The sequence below is a fragment of the Symphodus melops genome (assembly GCF_947650265.1).
Source record: "Symphodus melops genome assembly, chromosome: 21".
NCBI classification, from domain to species: Eukaryota; Metazoa; Chordata; class Actinopteri; order Labriformes; family Labridae; genus Symphodus; species Symphodus melops.
This window is the reverse complement of record NC_136711.1, coordinates 14,713,081-14,733,238: the sequence shown is the minus strand read 5'-3', so window position 1 is coordinate 14,733,238 and position 20,158 is coordinate 14,713,081. Positions and strand designations below refer to the sequence as shown.

Sequence of the window (20,158 nt, the reverse complement as noted above, 5' to 3'; positions counted from 1 at the left end):
AATCAGTGTAGAGAATCTCAGTCATTTTACAGACGAGGCCATCTCAGTCAGCGGCTGATGTTGTTTCATTACCACCTGCTCGGTGGTGTGAACAGAAAAATTGCTTCCCCCTGGCTCAGACAGATTGTTGGTGGAAACAGTCCAAATTGCTGCAGCTACTAAAACTGACAGTCATGTTGCTCTTGTTAAAAGCTCCATTTTATTCTTTCCTTCCTTCCACTGATTTGTCCCTTAAATCCAATGAAAAAAGCCATATTTTTCAGTCGGACCTCTCCCTCCAGACCCCTGTTATTTTTCCCACATTCAATCTGAGTGAGTTGATGCTCCAACTCACTCCTGCCCCTCCTGTCACGGACAGTATACAGCTGTGAGGTGCAGTAACAGCGAGACCAGAAGAATTTCATAAGCAGTCTTTCTGAAATTATCTAGATATTTTCAGAAAGAACGTGTAAGTTGTAGGTTGCTATAGGAGGTGGTTAACAACTATAACGTGCTGTTGTTCGGCAGAATTAATTAAGGTGTTTTTCTGTATGGAGTTCACTCATCTCCTCTCCACCACCCTGGAGTAGAATTGCAACACTAATTTAATTTAATAATGAAGAAGCTAGATTTGTCTTCTTACTTTTCATCTTTCTTTCTTTTTTTTTAAATCAAGAAGAGACCACTTCATAGTAGTTTACAGCATATTTTATTCATCATGGTCAAAATCTAAAACAGTCTTGGTTCTTATTTCACCAGAATTTCTATTACAATCACTATTAAACCAAATAGTCTCATCTTTCATGTTCATATGGAAACAGTAGTCATCTTTATCATCAATAAAACTCGCCACCACATTAACACCATAATAAACTGGTTTTATCTTTGCCGTCTTTAGCAGCAGCTTCAAGCTAACGGTTTTATAAATTAGGAGGTGCATAACAGAACACTTCAGGCAGTCAAGTCAGTGGCCAGAACAAAATGAGGTATATTACACTTAAGTCATTGTCACCCATAAACAACAGTTAAAACTTAGTTTGCATTTGAAGCGGCACATTCAGCAACACCCAAATATAAACAGTAACTTCATAAATAACATTTATCAAAAAAAACACAAAAATACTTTTCAGTAGTCATTTATCTAACTGTCAACACATATTCTTGAACGTTTAGCTTGTTTTTCACCAAATAAAGTCTTCATTTATGAGAAAAATAACTGATCAACATCTGTGTAAAATATCAGCTAAAAGTGACCATGGAATTTACCGTATTCACAAGGGTCCATTTTCCTCTGACATCGTTTCACCTCTTCTCAAATATTCAGCTACTGAAAACATCATTAACTGTGCAAATCTTCACTTTAAACTATGTTTTTGATAACCCATTTGGTAGTGTGAGACAATATAAATATTAACATCTTACAATGCATAATATTAGCTAGAAAGCAGCTAAAATGCTAATACTAATGTTTGGTAGTCTTATATAATTACAATTACACAATAAAATTACATCATAAATACCAAGCTTATGTATGTTATCCAGAAATATACTGCCTAGCTAATGTTGTTACCGCTTAGCACGGCTTAAATGCTAATGCTAGCTGTTGCCACACGTAAGCTAATGTAATTTCACTGTTCATTGTTTTCTCATCTTTACAAAGCAGTCAAATGATCCCAATTGACAAACGTCAGATTATCACAATTTGCTTGATACCCAAAGTGAATGACCTGCAACCTTCATTGCAATAAGGTATTATTATAAGAGCATTTAAAACTTTCCAACTTGAGCTTGACATCAGAGGACAATGGTGTGACTAAAGCAAATACCAGAATCAGGGTCGAGAAATAAAGAGCCAGTTTTTCATGACTGTATTAATGAATAGAAGTGAATAAGGCAATGGTCGATTCACTATTGAATTCAAGATATCTATATGCCATACATGGTAAATAAACCTCAACTACTGTAAAATTAAGGCATTGGTTACCTTGGAGTGTCATACAGTACTATAAAATGCATCAAATGTTCAAGACAACCATTTCTTGACTCTAAAATAATCCAATCTTATAGTCAAGGACACAAAAAAAACCCCAAATCAATAAATACTTTTTTTATGTATCGTCTGATGTTTTCAGCTACATTTGGCTCACTGGGCATCATTGATCATTTTGGCACCACAGTAAAACACTATGGGTTATTTGTATGCACAGTCTGAATAGTGTATCGAAATCCAGCAAAAATACAAATTTAAAAGAGTAACCTGTAAATCAGTGGTCCATAAACTATTCTGAACTTGTATTTTCATTCTACAGTATGACAACTCTATAACAAGTGGAGCCCAGTCTAAAGCCCTCTGATACAGAGCTGCCTGTCTTCTGATGCAGAAAATGGATATAATAAGTACATGTATGGGTATAAAACACTTTGCCAGTCAAGAGGGCTCTTGGGCTAAGAGTTCAATAAATGTCTGGGAACAACAGCAAAACACAAGAACTGGGACATAATAAATATACAGAACATGTGTCTATTCAATATGAGGGTAAGAGGTTGTATTGCCGTCTTTTCAAAGCCATCCGTCTTATTCAAAAACACACATTGGTTGCAAAGGATCTTTCTTTGAATCACTATAAATGTTAACTTGATTTCTGTACATATAGTTAACTGTGAAAAATACTTTTTACTGTACAAATTTTACCTGGAAGCAAAGAAATGCTTAAAACAACTCAATAAGTCAATAAGTTTGAAGCATGTCTGTCTGTCCTAGTTCAATGAACATCAGCCTGGTTGAACTGTAACCAATCTATGCCATGGTTTCCACTCTGAAATTGCTTAAAACAAATCTAAAATGAAAGTAAAATTGGCAAAACCCTTTTTAATTCTCCATAATTTGCTGTTGGTAGTACAAGCTGTTCAAGTTAATGCTTTCAGGGTACTTAACAGGGCTAAAGTCAGATAATGCATCAGTCTATTGAAAGAAACTACCGTAGTTGTTTTACATTCACAAAAGAAATATCTAATGTTTAGAGCTTTAAAGTTTTCCAATCTTCTCAGTAGTCTATTATGATCAAAACAAAGATATTTTGCAATGTAATGGCAATTTATGCACACACCAAAAAAAGCGAAAATAGTCATCACATGATTATATATCGAAATTAAAGGGTTTTTTTGCTCACCAAAATTATTTTTTAATTAGTCAAAATCCAGTTGGATTTGGTTACTTGGTTTATCACTGGAGAAACAAAAAAATGTAGAAAACCCAACACACTTACATACAGTAGATATACTCAGTCAAGTTGCTGGCTGGCTATTACCGTTTGCTGCATAAGGTCATAAAATGACAACCACTGATAACCTTAAGATAAATAAACTGTGCAGCTGTCGTTTTATAATACTTTTCTTAATAAAGTGTCACTGAAATAATTTTAATAGGATATTTAATTTAATGTAAACTCAAGGGCAACACTGAAACTATAATGTATCAAATCAGCAGAGACGGTTCATACTATGTACTCCTTGCACTTGTAACTTATATATCACAAATCAGACACACCATAGAAATCTAATTAAGCTCGTAAGACGACTCATAGTCCAAACTCATAGCCATACTATCCTGTTTTAGAGGCTCAAATTAGAGCATCTGACAAATGTTAAAATAGTGTGAGCATGTTCAAACAATTGCAGCACAGACAGAAACATTTTAGGTGGTGCATTTAAGTTTCTTTGAAAAGGGAACTAATGCAAGACGAGATTATTTCTGCTACCAGAGCGGATTTGTTCTTACACTAGTTTGTATCCTTGTATGGGTTCTCATCATTGCTGTTCAATATCACATGATGACATCAGTTTTCATGTGATCACTCGACCAAGTAAAGAAAAACAAAGACATCTCATGTACCATGTTCCAATCCTGTCCATCTCATTCAAATGTGTGTGAAAGCATAAAGCATACTCTACTGACTCCTCTCTGCGGGTACAGAGGGGAAAGTACAGTCAATCATGCTCCACTTGAATAAACAACCTGAGGGGCACACAGTCAGTCATGACAGCAAAGGCAGCCCGTTTGAAGGCCAATTTTACCCAATAATCCTCGACCTTGCTGGGTCACAAAACAGTCCTTTAAAATTGGAGCTGAAAGCGCAAATAATGGCGATGTGTTTTCGCACCAAAAACAACAATAAAAAGTCTCCTTATCTTTTCTTTTGGCATAGGCATTTACACTCCATAAAATCTACTACAACTCAAAGTATGTTTGATTTGAAGAATGTTTCACCCCATTACGTTTGTTTTTTTTTTTTAAATCAAGTTTTGGTTAGGCTACTTTTCAGTGCTACATAATGTACCAACTTACACAGACTAAACACACATACATCCATTTCCTTATCCTTTTTAAAGATAATGTAAATGAATACTACAGTAATGTCAGAACAAACAGTTATTCTGCAAGAGAAATTTATCTAAAATTAAAGTGAAAGCTACAGTAGTTCAAATGATGATTCTTGGAACGGGCTGTTCTCCTTGGTTGAGCACATGTGTCTCTCCAGGTGGAAGTGAAACCTGCCGTTGCTTATTGTCCTCACAATAGGTTCACTGTACTGATCCGCTGTGCTGGGTGCTCAGTATGCAAGCACAGTGGTACTGCGCATGTTTTGCCCTTGTCTGTAGTGACTTTTGGTTTTTGGGCATGTCAGACAAAATACAAGCAGACGTGGAGCAACCAATATTTGCTCTCTTCTTCATGTACGATAAATCAGCTTCATATTTCACTGACTGTTCCCAGGTCAACCCTTAGACTGTATCTCACCATCCCCTGCTTCCTGTCAGTTTGCTGTGGGTATGCTGTTGCCTTGATTCTCTTGTCTGCGCCCCGATGCGTTCAAGGAGCTTCGCTTCAGCAGCCTGTTGATGATGTCAGTGCATGTCTTCTTATACTGGTGTCGGAGCAGAGAGTACACAAAGGGGTCACAGGCTGCTTTGCTGTAAGTTAAGCACTTGGAGACAATTCCCCAGTGGGGGTTGATAGGCACCGCTGGAAATAACTCCACGATCCTGCAGGCAAGCATAAAGAGAGATGGGAGGGAGAGAGAAAGTGGCAGAGAGGCGTGTCAGTATGCTGGAAAAGACATGCTTGCCGTAAGCTTATTATCTCAAGATAGCTGTACAGTTTGCAAGACATTGTGTCAGAAGAGCAGTGGCTTCTTCTTCCTCTTCCAAAGTTTGTCAAGTGATGATATTCATTTCAGAGTGAAGTTGCCTTAGAAGTACTTAATCCGTGTGAAGTTATTTTTTAGGTAAAAACATACAAGATGAAGTGCTTGTTTAGCTCAGTTAGTAGGGCAGGTGTCCAACAAACAGACTGTGGTGGGAAGTAATGATGTTGTGGTACAGGCAAAAAAACACCTTGTTGTATTTTGTATGATCGAACTGACTGTCAGACCATTAATCTCTGGGGCTGAATAGTCCCCAGTTTCCAGCCCGGGACTGTCTCCCCGCTGTCAGCCTTAACAGTTGTCTTACTAAGTGAAGTAGATTTAATAGAAATCCACTTAGCCGGGGATGTCCCCAGGAATTCTGGTCCCAATGACAAGATATTTACTGGATGTGAGCCCCACAGCCCTGACCTCGCACAATCACAATAACCACTCCTCCATTTCCCTATGATCCATTCATTTTCCTTTATACTTTATAGGGTTATAATCTTGTGTTAGATATGTGTAATATGTATGTCAGCGACATAATTCACGTTATTTTTTACAAAAACATTTCAGGCGTTAATGTATAGAAAAGGCCAAGAGAAGTATATTCTTTATCAGTTGCAAAAAAACGCCAAAAGAAGCAGACCGACGCTAATTCAACGTGTTCTCCCTCTCACTTGTCCGCTCACACATGTTGAATTGGCATTGGTCGCTCGGCGTCTGCGCTGTAATAAGAAAAATCTCCAATTGGCGGTTTGTAGGTTTCATAAGGCGACATGAGGCGACGCCACAATCAGCGTTTGTCGCCACTAGTTCTTTGCCGTCTGCTTGGTGTATCAGGGCCTTTAATCCATAGCTGTGAAGCTGCAGTCCTTACTTCTTACACTAATGGCCAGCCATCTTCTTATTATGGTTTATTTACTTTCCTGTACATAATGGCCAAAGTTCAAGCGACACATAGTGATGGAAATTGGACCCTAAACCTTCTTACAGTGAGGCAGCAGTCTTAACCCCTGAAACCTTGCCTGCCTTGCACTTCTCACCTGTTTTGGGTCTTAGACTTTCCCTTACATTTTAGCATTTCAAAAGTATGACAAAGACGCATGTTAATTTCTGCTCTTAACACAAGGCTGGTCACAGCACAGAAATACAAAAGATACAACTTTTATAAAATGGATTCATCCATCTTATTCTAGTATCAGTAGATCTGTGCTCTTTTTACAAAATAGCTCTAAATAATGTGTAGATTGTGCTTGGAATTGATTCAATACTTAAACGTACTCCCTAACATTCCAGAGGGATATATAACACTCCCTGGATGGAGTGTGAAATGGGTCACTACAGACACTAATTTTCTTGCAGCAATAGCTTAACTAAAATTTTCGGAAAAAAAAGCGTCTGGGGATTCTCTCAAATAAACGGCGAAGGTTTTTGATCCATGATCATACAGTGTCTCTTAAGGGAATCTTTATGGACAAAGGTTAATTCTTCAGGCAGCGAATTGAAAACTTACTTTTCTCAAAATAGTGTACATTTGATTTAAAGGGGGAACCAATCAGCTTTACATTCCAATTTAAGTAGCTGATCATAAAGAACATCAAATTGGGGTTATAACACTAATTTCTTTTACGTATAGAAATATTTTAAGATATGTCATAAAATTAATAAAAAAATGGCTGATCTGCTTTCCTGCACTGCGTATGATTACTCTGTCCACAGTCAAGCTCTGTCAGCACATTAACACTGGCCTTACATGGGCCAGAAGCCATCAGTGGCATTTGGCCACACATTGCACCTCACCACAGTGTACAGGAGGTTAGATCAGAAACACCACACAGCAAAGCAGGGCTTTCACGACACACATGATGACCTCGACAACAAATGAGCTTCAGTGAGGCCGTGCAGGAGCTTTTAGCTTAATGTATTCACACTGTTATTAGTAAACTGCCATTTTCAGGATGGGAGAATGTACAGTGCCATTATGGACGTTCATCACGGGCCGTTTACTGATAACCCAACAAATTATTAGTGCTTGTCGTCCAAATGGATGAACTAAATGGACAAAGCCTTCAGTGCGTCATTCACAACAGCCTTATGTCAAAAAAAGGAGTTTCAAGCGTTTGTAGTTTAGTGAACTATACTCGGCCGTCTATCAATGTGTCTGAGGTTTCTGCCTGTTGAAAGTTAGTTTTGTTGCGCCACTATTGCCAAACGCTGGAACATTGGTGAGCAAATGTAAATGTATGATCCCTCTAAATACAAAAACAAAGTAGGCTCCAGACACTCTGTTTATGTAAAGGGTCCTGAGATACACTTTGTTATAATTAAGGACTACAGGAATAAAATATATTGATTCATTTATTTTTTTAGGAAGATATTGAGGAGGGAATGTCACAGACTCTTTGGATCATTTCATAACCTTCCAGATATTTTCTTTATCTAATCTTCATCATTAAGACATCATGATGAAAGGTGAGATTAAATTACTCAACAAGGATTTCCCTGACCTATTAAACTCAATTGGTAGTAATTATGTCTACTAATTCAATTACTTTTATCAGTTTATTTATCAGTAGTCTTAATTTAAACAGCCTCCTTACTGGTTTCAAGTCTGTAACTTATTAACCAATGGAAAAAGACTTTATTTATTGAGAGAGCTATTTGGTGGATATTATAATCCCTCTTTGCTGATTGCAGCTACAAAACAATGAAAAACAAATTGAAGATTTTTGGTAGAACTGATCAAGAAAGTTCTTAGCAATGAGTATTTGTAAAGATATTTTCTGTTATGTTTAGTATTGCTTGTCGAGACCATGAACTGTGTTAAATGGATGTAGTCTCAGTAACGTCCCCCACAAGTTTCTGTAACAGATTTTTCAAGCCCATCGATAGCAGACACCATATTGTGTCCTGACACAAAGCTAGAACTTGCTGTCTGTCAGTCAGCTTGGCCACGCCCCTTATTATAAATAACTCTTCTATAAATAACTCGCCTCCCAGGGCTTTTTCAGCCAGCTCCAAGTGGACACTCGAGGAACTACAGTTTTTTGCACTTTTGTCTTGGCTTCATTTATCAACAACGGAGGTTACCGCTTGGAAGAGAACTTCCAAAGTTGTAGTTTGTTGTTATTTCTTGTATGTTCAGGATTAGAGATATGCTTATACTGAACTTATACGGATTTCTGGGAATTATAGCTCAGCCAAATACAATGGTGGTGAATGGAGTATCTTTGAAGTTATGGCCAAGTTTGAAAAATGAAAAAAAAAAATTTAAGCAACCTACTTTAAACTCTTAACTGTTTTTATTTGGTTTACAAAATCTATATATATGTCATCTTTAAAATAATGTGTATATACATAAGGAAGCCTCTCTTGTCCACTCACACACAGCTTGTGTGTCATGACACCCTCTCTTTTCTCAGTGATTAATGCAAGCACATTCTACCTGACAAACTGATGCACCCAGCGAACTTGAGAAGAAAACTGCTGGTGCTGCAGCAACAACAGCAGAGGCATATTACTTATCACAAGGTCAGCCAATCTCATCTTCCAACCCTGGCTGGTGTGGAGAGGAAGTAGAGGGGCGGTGGTAGAGAGGAGTTTGACAGCAGAGAAGGGGTGTTTTCGGGGGATAACAGAAAAACAAAAGGACTGCGCGTACGCCGCACTGTACCTTCCCTGCATGTATGTTAATTCCCAACACTCACCTTGTGATCACATAGGGAGCAAAGCAGAGCATGAAGGTGCCGATGAAGGTGCTGATCTTCTTCGTGGCTCTCTGTCGTCGCCTCTTCTGCTCCTCCAGGCAACGCTGGCGAACACTGCAAACCAAGACAGTTCAAGAGGATTACTAACACACACACACACACACACACACACACACACACACACACCAAAGAAAGATAACAAAGAGTTTCTAGACTCTTAAAAAAGGCAGCAAAGTGTGACTCTACCAGTCTTTACATTTTTTGTTGTCGTAAAGGTGCTAAATACAGCTGTGGTGTCATAATAACTTTATCTCTAAGCCTTTGCAAAATGAGGCACCTTACTGCAAGCCTGACTAATTTAACTTGTGACTTTGTATGTTGCTGAAGCACGATAGCTGTGATGTCATGATGATACAGTCCCTCAAGTAATATTTGATGAAGTCATGAGTGTGTGTGTAAAGACTGACAGGAGTTATAAAGCCAGTGTGTAACTATGATGTAATACAATAACACATGTACTTGTTTTGCACATAATGAGAACACCCACCTGAAGGTTACAGATGGGGATCACAAGTGAAAGTAAGGCACAGTTTTAAACGAAATGTCACACACATACACACATACACTGAACAGAAGTGTAAGCTTAAGTAGCCCATGAGAATTGAGGCAGAGAGTAGCAATGACATTTCAGCGAAATCTGGATGACATTTCGAATTGAATCACATTTTGCATCCTCTCTGAATACTGAGGATAAAAGGAAATGCCAGCGCAACAATTGTAAAGCAACTGTCCATTTCATGCAGACAAGAAATAGGCTTTAATAAATGTATGAAAAGAAATTATGGCAACAAATGCAGTTTTTTATAAGAGGGTTCAGAGGGTACACTTTGTTCTCTTCTTTCTTCTATTTGCTTGAAAATCCAAATTGGACTCTAAACTTCATAACAATATAGTATAATACTGCTGCAGAAGAAAGCTATTAAAAACAGGAATAATGAGTTAAGGGGTCTTACCTGGGGTGTATATCCACCAGCAGCACCAAAGTTTGCATCGTGATAACGTCTATCCTCTTACAGTGAAACCTCGCCACTTTCAGCACTTTGAGGTAAGTGAAACACAGCACAATAAAAGACAGGAGGAAGGTGAAGGAGTGGAAAAACACGGTGAAGATAACAAACTGGGTCCGGCTGTTCGCTCTGGGGTTGGCCAGGGTGCAGGACGCGTAAAGCCGGTGGTATCCCACCCAGGAGAGGCACGCGGCCACCGTGGAGAAGGACACCGAGTGCACCCACGTGTATCCAAGCACAAACGCTGCGTCTTTGTGGCGCATTTTGGAGTGATACCTCAGGGGGAAGACCACCGCGATCCACCTGTCGATGCTCAGAGCTGCCATGCTGAGCATAGAGTTTGTGGACAGGAAGGTCTCCAGGAAGCCCACGACCTGGCAGAAGCCGTCTCCTCCAGGCTGAGCCTGACTGACAAGTCCCACCAAAGTGAGCGGCATGTTGGACACGGTGAGCAACAAGTTACAGAAGGTGAGGTTTAGGTTGAACAGACCTGGGACCTGCTTACGGATCTCCGGGTTGTACAAAAAGCAGATCAGCACCAGGACATTGGACAGCAACGACACTATAATGATGACAACCACCAACACAGAGAGGATTACCTCCGCAGTGTCCATCCTGTGCGCCCCGAAACTCACTTTCACCCACTTTTTCTGTGCATATCCAGTGTTGTTGTACCGCTGCAGGGTGGCATCAATCACCCAAAACCGTGTCCAAGCATCCCCAGATCTCTCCACCGGTGGACTCCCGCTCTTTCTCTCCACTACATCCTCACTTTACACAATCCAGGAAGGGTAATCAGAATGATTCCAGCATGATGAGAAGTGTTCTAGGGATCCTTTGAAGCGATTTCCCCTTTTTCTAAAAGCTAACAGGCTCACGTGCCAGAGCTGCTCTACTCTGGCTCTGCGTCTTGCAGAGGGGTTTTGTCGACCTGTGATGCGCTCTCGAGGCACACACAGCACAGTGTGTGGGCTAACTGATCTCTGACTCGTCTCCTATAAAAAATACTAAAAGAGCACAAAGAGTGAAGTGAGGATTTCAACAAGAAAAAGAAAAGATAATTCAGAGTTCAGAGTTGCCTTTCTCTCTCATAAATCCAACTTGTGCAGGATGGTGTGATACTCAGATCCAACAAATTTGAGTTTTAATTCTAAAATAGTGAACTGCTTAATAAACAAGGCATCATTTATCAAGCTTTACAATTTGTTTTTAAGATAGTGCCACAAGACAACGTGTTCATCTGCACAAATTAGCATACATAAAATCTATTAAGATATTCATTATGGAAAAATAAAAAATCGCCAGAAAACAGCTGGATGCCAAATTGATTATAAAGTAGTTTTTTTCCCCCCATTCTGGCTTCTTTTATTAATATTATTATATATTTTTTTACCAAGCTTTCATGTTGAAATCAAATTGACTGGCCAAAGAAAACAACATTAATGCTGTTTTTTTATAGTATTCCAGCAGCAGTATGCATTCCTGAAGTTTACTCTTAATAAATGAAGTGTGCTTCATCAGATTGATAAGGAACAACATCCTCTGTTTCCTCAGGATGTCGGATGACGCCCCCACACTCTGATGCCCCTCTGGACTTGAGTGTGGAGATTTTCACTCTCTCTCTCTCTCGCTCTCTCTCGCTCTCTCTCTCTCTCTCTCTCTCTCTCTCTCTCTCTCTGTAACATGGGAGTTATCAGAGTGTGCTGAGGCACGTGAGCCACTGAAGGCGCTGGAGCAGGGTGAGGTGGTGGTGGTGGTGGTGGTGGTGGTTGCCATGAGGGGAAGGGGATGGAAAGCGAGAGTGAGAGTGTGTGGGTGGAAAGAGTTATTGTTACTGCAATACACATGCACGGTGGAGATGTGATACTAAGGCCACCGTGTTCTCTTCATTTCCTCTGAGGTGGCACAGATGAGCATGGAACAGGAGGGGAAAAGGGAGATTTGCATTGGAAGTAAGGCTCATTAAAATGCCATCTTGTGATGTACTATGAACTGTTGGGCTGATGTTTGCTCTTGATGCAAAGAGAAGGGCAAAAGGACATGAAAAAAAAACTTCAGCTGCAGGGTGTTATTAAGCAGAAATGCAGCTCCATCTTGTCCCCTGCAAAGCGTTAGCTATGATGGATCATTCCCTGCATTACACTTTCACATGTGATCAGCCCCCAGAGAAAGGAACACTCAAGCGTGTGTCATGCGACTTCTTGTGTAGCTCTCTCCTGTCATTTCAGAGGCTTTATCAGCGCTGAGCAACCGGTTGATCTCAGGCACAAGAGCAGCCTTTTTTTTGTAAGCCATGCTTTAATTATTCTTTTCATAATTAAATACCAGCTCCTCAGACAATAAGGTCTGTGAAAAAAAAAAGTCATTATGAAGCTTAGTGGAAGTTCAATCAGGAGGACTTGATGCTCACTCATTATTTATATTCTCTGTCCGGCTTCCACTCATCAGCTAATGGTTGTCGCCTCAGTATTTCAGTTAAACTAGTCATATTTTTCCCACAACCTCCTTGAGCGAATAACCTCCCTGCTGTCATGAATTATGAAGCTATACCTCATTTTTGCTGTCATCAGTTGTCATTTCAGTCAAATTGATGCAACGCTTCTCCTCAACTTGTGCAAGTTCAAATTCTGCACCACATCAAATCTGTCCTGCTCTACCACATTCACAAAGCTGTCCAGTGGCAACACAAACCTCTATAAGAAAGGTTTTCTCTATTTAAAAAAAAAACCTAACCTAACCCTAACCCTAATCAGCCCTGTTTTAACACATTTTGGAGTCCTGATGACTAATGGATAATGGGACTAATGGAGTTTTGGAATTGGTCAGGTTTTATGTTTTTGGGAAACAACAAATGAAACATGACAGGATAATAAAGGGAGATGAAGAACAATGACCATCATTGAAATGCAGAAGACAACAACACAAGTGACAAGGAAACAAAAAAAGAAAATATTTCATTAAAGCCAGCAGTGGAAAAAAATCATTGCAAAAACCTGCAATCGTTTGGGGCTACTGGACAACTTGAACTGCTTTTCAATCCACAAATAAAAAAATATTTTGCGTTCTGATAAGAATTTAAAAATTAGAAAATGCAAATGTGCTCTGCTTATACATAAATAGTCGTGGGGAACTACTACAAATGAATACCTCTTCATGAATGTCTTTGCTAAACTTTTAATGCACATAAAAAAGTAGTTAAAAATGTCATCCTGCTTTCTTTCAGCAGTAAAAATTGTGACTCACTCTGAATCCTTACAATGGAAAAAGAAGGCTCTGTATAACAATCCAGCCAAGAACATCTTCTCGAGGATTTAGGTTCAGTTTGCTCTGTCCTTGTCTGACACAGCCCTAAGCTGCCATGGAAACCAGTATTGGTGAAATCCACCTCCAGTCTTGAAACGAAAAGGCTTCACCAATGGTAATTGACAAGCTTAAATAAATCTTTCTCTTGTGATTTTACTTTTTTTAATGGGTTAATTCCTTGTTCCCTAAGAATTCATTAAAATATTTTATAAAAATATGTTCAACTGCAATCTGAGCCTTTAAGAAGCATTAACCAGCGTTTTCGTGGTTTTACTTTGAATGTATGCATCCTTTAGCAATCCTTTAGTGAAGTTTTCCAAAAGGATTATCATGCAGCTGCAGACTGAAGCAATTTAATTAACAAATATGTAACCTTTTCTTTTGAACTTTTTCAATTTCTTACCTGAAGATTTTGGACTAGCAGCCCAAAAGTCTTCCATCTCATTTTTTTGCATCATGTCACTAAATTTGTTTGCCTCTTTTCAATTAAATTCCTCCTGATTTGACTTTAAAAGCCTTTGAGTGGATTAGGGGATATGGATTGAAATGAATATGTATGGGCGACAGCATTGTAATTATGATGGATTTTGTTTTTCCAGACAGCAAGTATCTTTAATAACAGGCAGATTTTGGCTTCTGATGCATCAGTCAGTACAAAGCCACACAATTATCCCCATTAGGCACCATACTACATCAGACAGGGGTGCATGAAAACAGCTTTTGATAAATATGGATGCTGTAACTCTCTTCTTTCATTCTAGCTGAAAAAAAGGTTTTTCTTGAAGAGAGCATTATGTTAATGCAGATTCATTTAAATGAGATTTGATCTGAGGCGGACACACAGGCTTTGACGCCTCGTGGCCGTAAGTAATATCATCTTGAATTATAACAGCAAAGAAGCTACTTTGTCTGATGTCGGAAGAGTGTCTCCAAAATATTTAACTTGATGTGGAGTCACAACAAACACCCAAAAGATGTAGCACTCACATTCTTAATGAAGAAGACATTAATGGAGTCAAAACAGATAAAAGCCTTTATTCCTTTCCATTTGTATCATCCTTTGCATAACATGAAGAGCTGCAAAAGGGATTTTAAGCTTTCAGACTGCAGGCTACGGGTCAACACATCAGTAGAGTGTCTCAAAATGTAAGAGGTCTTCAATGGGTTGATGTTTCAACCAACTGTCCCTAAAAACCAGAAACATTAAATAATGTAAGACATAAACAAAAATTAAAATACATAATACATTTTGCTTCTCTTCTACTTCTAATACTTTATTTAAAATATCCAAGAAGCAAACATTTTGTACATTTTGCTTGACAAAGGATGATAGGTCATGAATAATATTGATGACAATCCATTGGTCGACCACATGTTTAAGCTCTAGACTTTTCCTCCAATTTAGTCGTCAAATAAAGTTAAATCTGGTACAGGCGTGCAAAATATGAAAACAAGTAGTTTTGATCTCACAAAGATTTAAATATATTATGCTCTGTTAGGAAATACATGAGCTATCCAATTGTCAAATGTATTTTTTTGTCTTACGGAACGTCAATATAAAAACTTCTCGTCTGTATTTTGGAGCATTTAATACTTTTAATGCATCTCTAGTCTGAGATCCACACTTTGAGGATGATACTTCTTGTCAGAGGGTTTAACAAGTGCAGGACTGAACTCTGAGAGATGGTAGAGAGCCTGCAGCACGCCAACCCTTTTTTTTTGCTTTGAAAGTGTGGATTTAAATTTGCTGCCAGGCCCGAATCCACACTTCACTTCCCTTTGATTGGCAGGCTGGTTCAAATCTTAAACCTAGATGAATGTCATAGCTCCTTTATTTTTCCTGACTCATCTCTTAAATATAGATGTGCCAGATCTTCTAGCTCATAGAATGGACTTGTAGTGTGTTGTGTTTTTGGCTACTTGTGAGACAAAAAAAAAGATTGAGATTTCCGACCAATTACAAACCAAACAGCAGATGGTTTTGCACATCCACCCTTGAAGGTGTCAATCTCGGTCACATATCAACTGAAGAATGAGGCAGTCCGTGTTTCATCTATTTTTTTTTACAGATGGGTTCACTGGGTCGTTATCAGCCGCTCTGTGAAGTCTACGCTACATTGAGCTCTTAAAAACAAACAATCTGCAATGTATCGATCTCATTAGCAATTATCCAGCAAAGTACAAAGTGTCAGACAGGCTGCAAGGTTTAATCACATTCAGAAAAGCATACAACTAAGTAGTATGTTGTGTAATGTCTTTATATGTATTGAAATACAGGTTGTTTTTCTGCATTTTGTGAGGTCGTCCTCTTATAACAAACTAAATCCCTTTATCCGTTAGTCCAGGTGGATGTTTGTGCCAGATTTTAAGAAATTCCCTCAAGTCGTCCTGAGATGTACTGTAGCATCATCAGCACAACAGCACTTTAAATGTAACACACCACAGTGCACCAACAGCATCCTTGAGCCTCGGCATCTTTCAGGAGCCACTAACTGGAAACAGCTGAAGCCTTTTGAGACTTGACTTGTCTTTTTATTGCTCCAATCCAGCACAGCTATGAAGTTTAGCTTCAGCGACTTGCCATTTGACCCATGAGAAAGCAGTAACAGAGACAGAGAGAGTAGGATAATTGTGAGTGAGCTACTTTTCAAAAAAATCCAGCTCTATCTTCAGCTCTGTCAAAAGCATTTGTGTCATAATTGGAGAAGTGCCAACTGCTAATTCAGACCACAGGAAAATGTTACTGGTATTTACTTTGAAATTTTTAAATTTATCTAAATGTCTCCTGCATTTGTGGAAGAAGTTAGAACTTGTAGCTTCTTACCAAAGATGAAATTGTAATAAAGAAGTTGTAAAAACAGCTAGCACAGCTATCTAACTTTTATACCAATACCTCTTAAACTGACAAATCAAAGCGGTGTGTCTTGGTGGTTAATCCAACGCCTACCAATACATTTAAATACATTTTCTGCTTTAAGGGTGAGCTATAAAGCCTTCTTTACAAAGTCAGTGTTTCCAACAAGGTCATCAAACTGTTCACCATGAAACAGGCTAGCTAAAGGGGCTAAAGCCAACACAGATTGACATTGTCCGATTTACATTTCCTTTTTTTGTCTGGCTCATACAATCAATAAAGTCTTGATTGGTAAATCATGTGCAGCCAGAAAGGTGTACATTTAAACTATAGTTAGGCATTAGCCTCTGATCCTTATCTTATAGGCTAAACTAAGCTACGCTAATTAATCCCGCTAAACTCTAGCCCTGTACTCAATAAAGAGCGGTTTATCTTGACAATAAACTCTCTAGAAATCAGTTTACTATAAATTCTGAAACTGTTTAAGGCTTCCATTACTCTATCTGTGTTGGGTATAGCTATCAAGCTAAGCCGTAGCTACAGTGCTAACAAAGTGCAGTTTTAGCTTTCTTTAGGAAGAAATACTTTTTCACTGAGGTAAATGTTGTTTTTTTGATTCCCTGTTAGGCTACCTTTGGGAATCACTGCAACAGTGAGAAAGCATTTTTGTATTGTTTTGAGAATACAGCAATCAACAGAATCACTGTAGGCTGACACTATGACTGAGAAGATACAGTATTTTAACATAAAGCGAAGTTCACTGAGGATCCAATAAAGGACAGTGTTGCCTCCTGGAGTAGGCTACACAAGAAAAAAAAGTAAGGCTGAAATTGAAAAGTCCCATCTGCTTTTCAGATGCCCTGCCCTCACCTGCATGTTGACTTCTTCATTTAAACAACATCTACCATACATCCCAGTGTTTCACATGTTGCCCATCTCCCACTTCTTTGTGTTGAAAAGTCACTTTTCTTGTTCACTGATCTAATTCACTGCGAGGATTAATTTGCTCCTCTAATTTGATTTCACAGTAATTTAATAAATCCCCCAAAATATCATCATTATTCAATTCACCTTTGAAAGAAACCTTAATTAGAAACGCTACTGCGTAATTATTCTTTTATTTTCCGGCTTAATGTGGCCAGCATGAAGAGAATGAAACAAGGGGATGACAGCAGATTTGAGCTTCAGAAAATTAATGTAATATCAGCCTGATTGCATGTATATGAAAGGGTTTTTTTCCTGTTTGCAGGGAGCTGGCCTTTCTAGTAAGCAGGAGACTGCAATTAACCTCTGATGTCCCCTCTGCAGCATGCAGGCTTTACACACTAATGTGAGCATTAATGCATCGTTATGGCTCCGCAGATGGAAAATGATCAGATCCCTGAAGGATAAGCTTTATGACGACTCATAAAGAATGTGTTTTACCGTAAAATCCAAGAAGGCCAACATCCCTCCCTATGTTTTTGTGGTAACATTTTTACCACAAAAATAACTTAAAGCGACTTAGTTTATAAATCATATAACAGATACCTGCTTTAAAACTTGGCAACTTACCAATAAAAAGCTGTCTCTTTTTTGTTCAGGTAATCGGCTTACATAAGAGGTGGTCTTGAAGGTCCATCATCCAAAAACACAAGGTTTGTCAGTATTGTACACCACACACTGCTGCCATCTAATGACACCCAGCAGTATTGCACACACAAAGCCAAACATACTCCACAAGCAGCAATGATCTATGACTGAAGCAAAATGCATTCAGTGGTTCCTCCTTGTGGCAAAGCAAGGTCAGTGCTGTTCTTATCTAAGCTATTTACAGCTCACACCTTGTGGAGGGGTGTTTGTAAATTGCTTGGCCTGCTTGTCACAGATTTGAGAATTATATGATGCACTTGAAAATAAGTCAGAGGTGACCTATAGTTTGGGCTTTCAGCCGAGCTGAAGTTATTTTTTATTCAACAAAACAAAATAAGCCACTCTTATTATTAATTCTTGTCTGAACACTTGCAGAATAAAAACAGTTTTCTGTTCCCACATGCAGGGAAATGAGGCGAACCTCCCCGCAGAGCAACACAGGTCCGACCACAGGGCTCAGGACAAAACTCCATTTAACCTCTGCAGTGGTTTGGGAGTGTACATCCTGCTTCACAATGAAGCCACTCCACTCCTTGTTGAGATTAATAGCAGGCACACATGGGGGCCATTAATGTTGAAACACCGCTGCCCCACCTCTTCCCCAGTGCTACCCTGGGAGCCGCAACCTCCATAATGGCACCACTCTCTGAATTAATGGCGCAAACTGGCTGTATGAATAAAAAAAAAAAAAACGGGATTTTAATTATAGGGCCTTAGTGATACCAGAGAGAAAATTGAAAGACAGACGCAATGAAACCTTTTATGGATTTATAGAGGCAGCACAGCTGAGCTAATTCTAAGACTACGCTTTAACAATTCTGGATTTACATCTCAAATACCTGTTAAGAAGTTCAAACGTTGCCCACAATGACATTTTGCCTCTCCACAATGACGATTCCGAATATTCAGAACATCATTCTTCCTCACTTGCCATTCATGTGTATTTGGCTCTCAGTTTCAGGGGTCCATTGTGGGAATCTTGGCAAAAATAATGAGCAACAATGAGACCTACAATAATGAAACCTACAACAAAGGAATACATATATCAGAAAAATGTAATTCACTTATTACAAGTCATGTAATAATGGCCAATTTGGAATTCATTATACTCTTATATTCAACTTTTCTGGAAGTACAAAATGGATATCACCTGATAAAGGACAATTCTTAAACAATTGTCTTCAATATTTTTCTTCATTTACAAAATTAAAGATGTGTTTTATTTTAATAAATTCAACAATATATCCTTGACTAATAAAGTGATTTGAGACAAATTCAGATGTCTATAACCAAGTGGATGTATGTCATCCTTTTCAGCTCAGTTCTTAACATTACTGTAAAGATTAAAAAAAAGATATGTTGAACAGTACATGACGCTACATGTTTTTATCCTCTTAAGCAGCAAGTACAAACAGATTATTTGCGAAGTTGTTGGTAATGGTAAAGTTCTTTTTTTCTTTGTGTTTTTCTTGTGCTATTTTTGGTTTACTTTTGTTTTTTGCAAACTCTCACGGCCTTCCAGTCGTGTGTAAGCTGATGCTGCGGTAGGCTCACGACATCCATCTGTCAGATCTGTAACAGTATCCAAGCGGAGATGGAAAAAAAGAGTCAGCACCTACAGTAAAAGTCTATAATCAACTGTCAGCAGCCAGCAGGAGAAACTCCTGAACAATACCCAAACCGAAAGAGTATGTTTGAAAGTGCAACAATATATATATATATATATATATATATATATATATATATATATATATGTATATGTATACACATGATTACAGTTTGTTGTAATCATCAATGATTTTCAAGCAGTAGGCCCTACTCACAGACAATATGTATAAGTGTAGGTGTGTCAATGTAAAAAAGATACGAATAACAAAAATGTGTGAAATCTTAATCAAGGAAAGGATAACCTTTGGGTGAAGCTTTGGAAAACCGAATTTGAGAAGTGGGAAACAAGTGCACTCATTTAGATCTGTGTTATGCAAGTCATATGAACATGTGTGTACATATGTATCGTTTTTTTTCTATTAATAGAAAAAAACCCAACTATATTCTTTATTGTTTGTGTTTTTAAACTCTTAAAAAAACACTCCTCTGCAGGTGCACGACTCAGGAGGGTACCATTCTCATGATGACTGTTTATAAAACGATAGGATAGGATAGGATAGGATACTACACGGTTCTTAATTATATATTTATTTAATTTTAGACACTGCACATTGATTATTATACAAGTAAATGCCAACATAAGATCAAAATCTAAATTGAATTGGAATCTAGGTAATTAAAACAAATTTAAAATTACAGGAAACACCACAGGACAGCTCACAGAGAAGCGAACAAACTATTTTAAACATAAAATACAATTTTCACAAGGAGATAGAGAAGACTAACTTGTTCTGTTGATTCAAGAAAGCCGAGGATGAC

General features: G+C 38.4%; 1 protein-coding gene across 1 annotated transcript; it reads right to left on the bottom strand.

Moving 5' to 3' along the window:
* Positions 1 to 680: 680 nt before the first annotated feature.
* On the bottom strand, positions 681 to 10,862 carry LOC306842095 (G-protein coupled receptor 26-like). The gene is made up of 3 exons (XM_079372152.1): positions 9,889 to 10,862; positions 8,876 to 8,989; positions 681 to 5,022 (listed from the first exon to the last, which is right to left on the bottom strand). Exons 1-3 carry the CDS (start codon positions 10,554 to 10,556, stop codon positions 4,794 to 4,796), a joined length of 1,011 nt encoding a protein of 336 aa, XP_079228278.1. The 5' UTR covers positions 10,557 to 10,862; the 3' UTR covers positions 681 to 4,793.
* Positions 10,863 to 20,158: the final 9,296 nt, after the last annotated feature.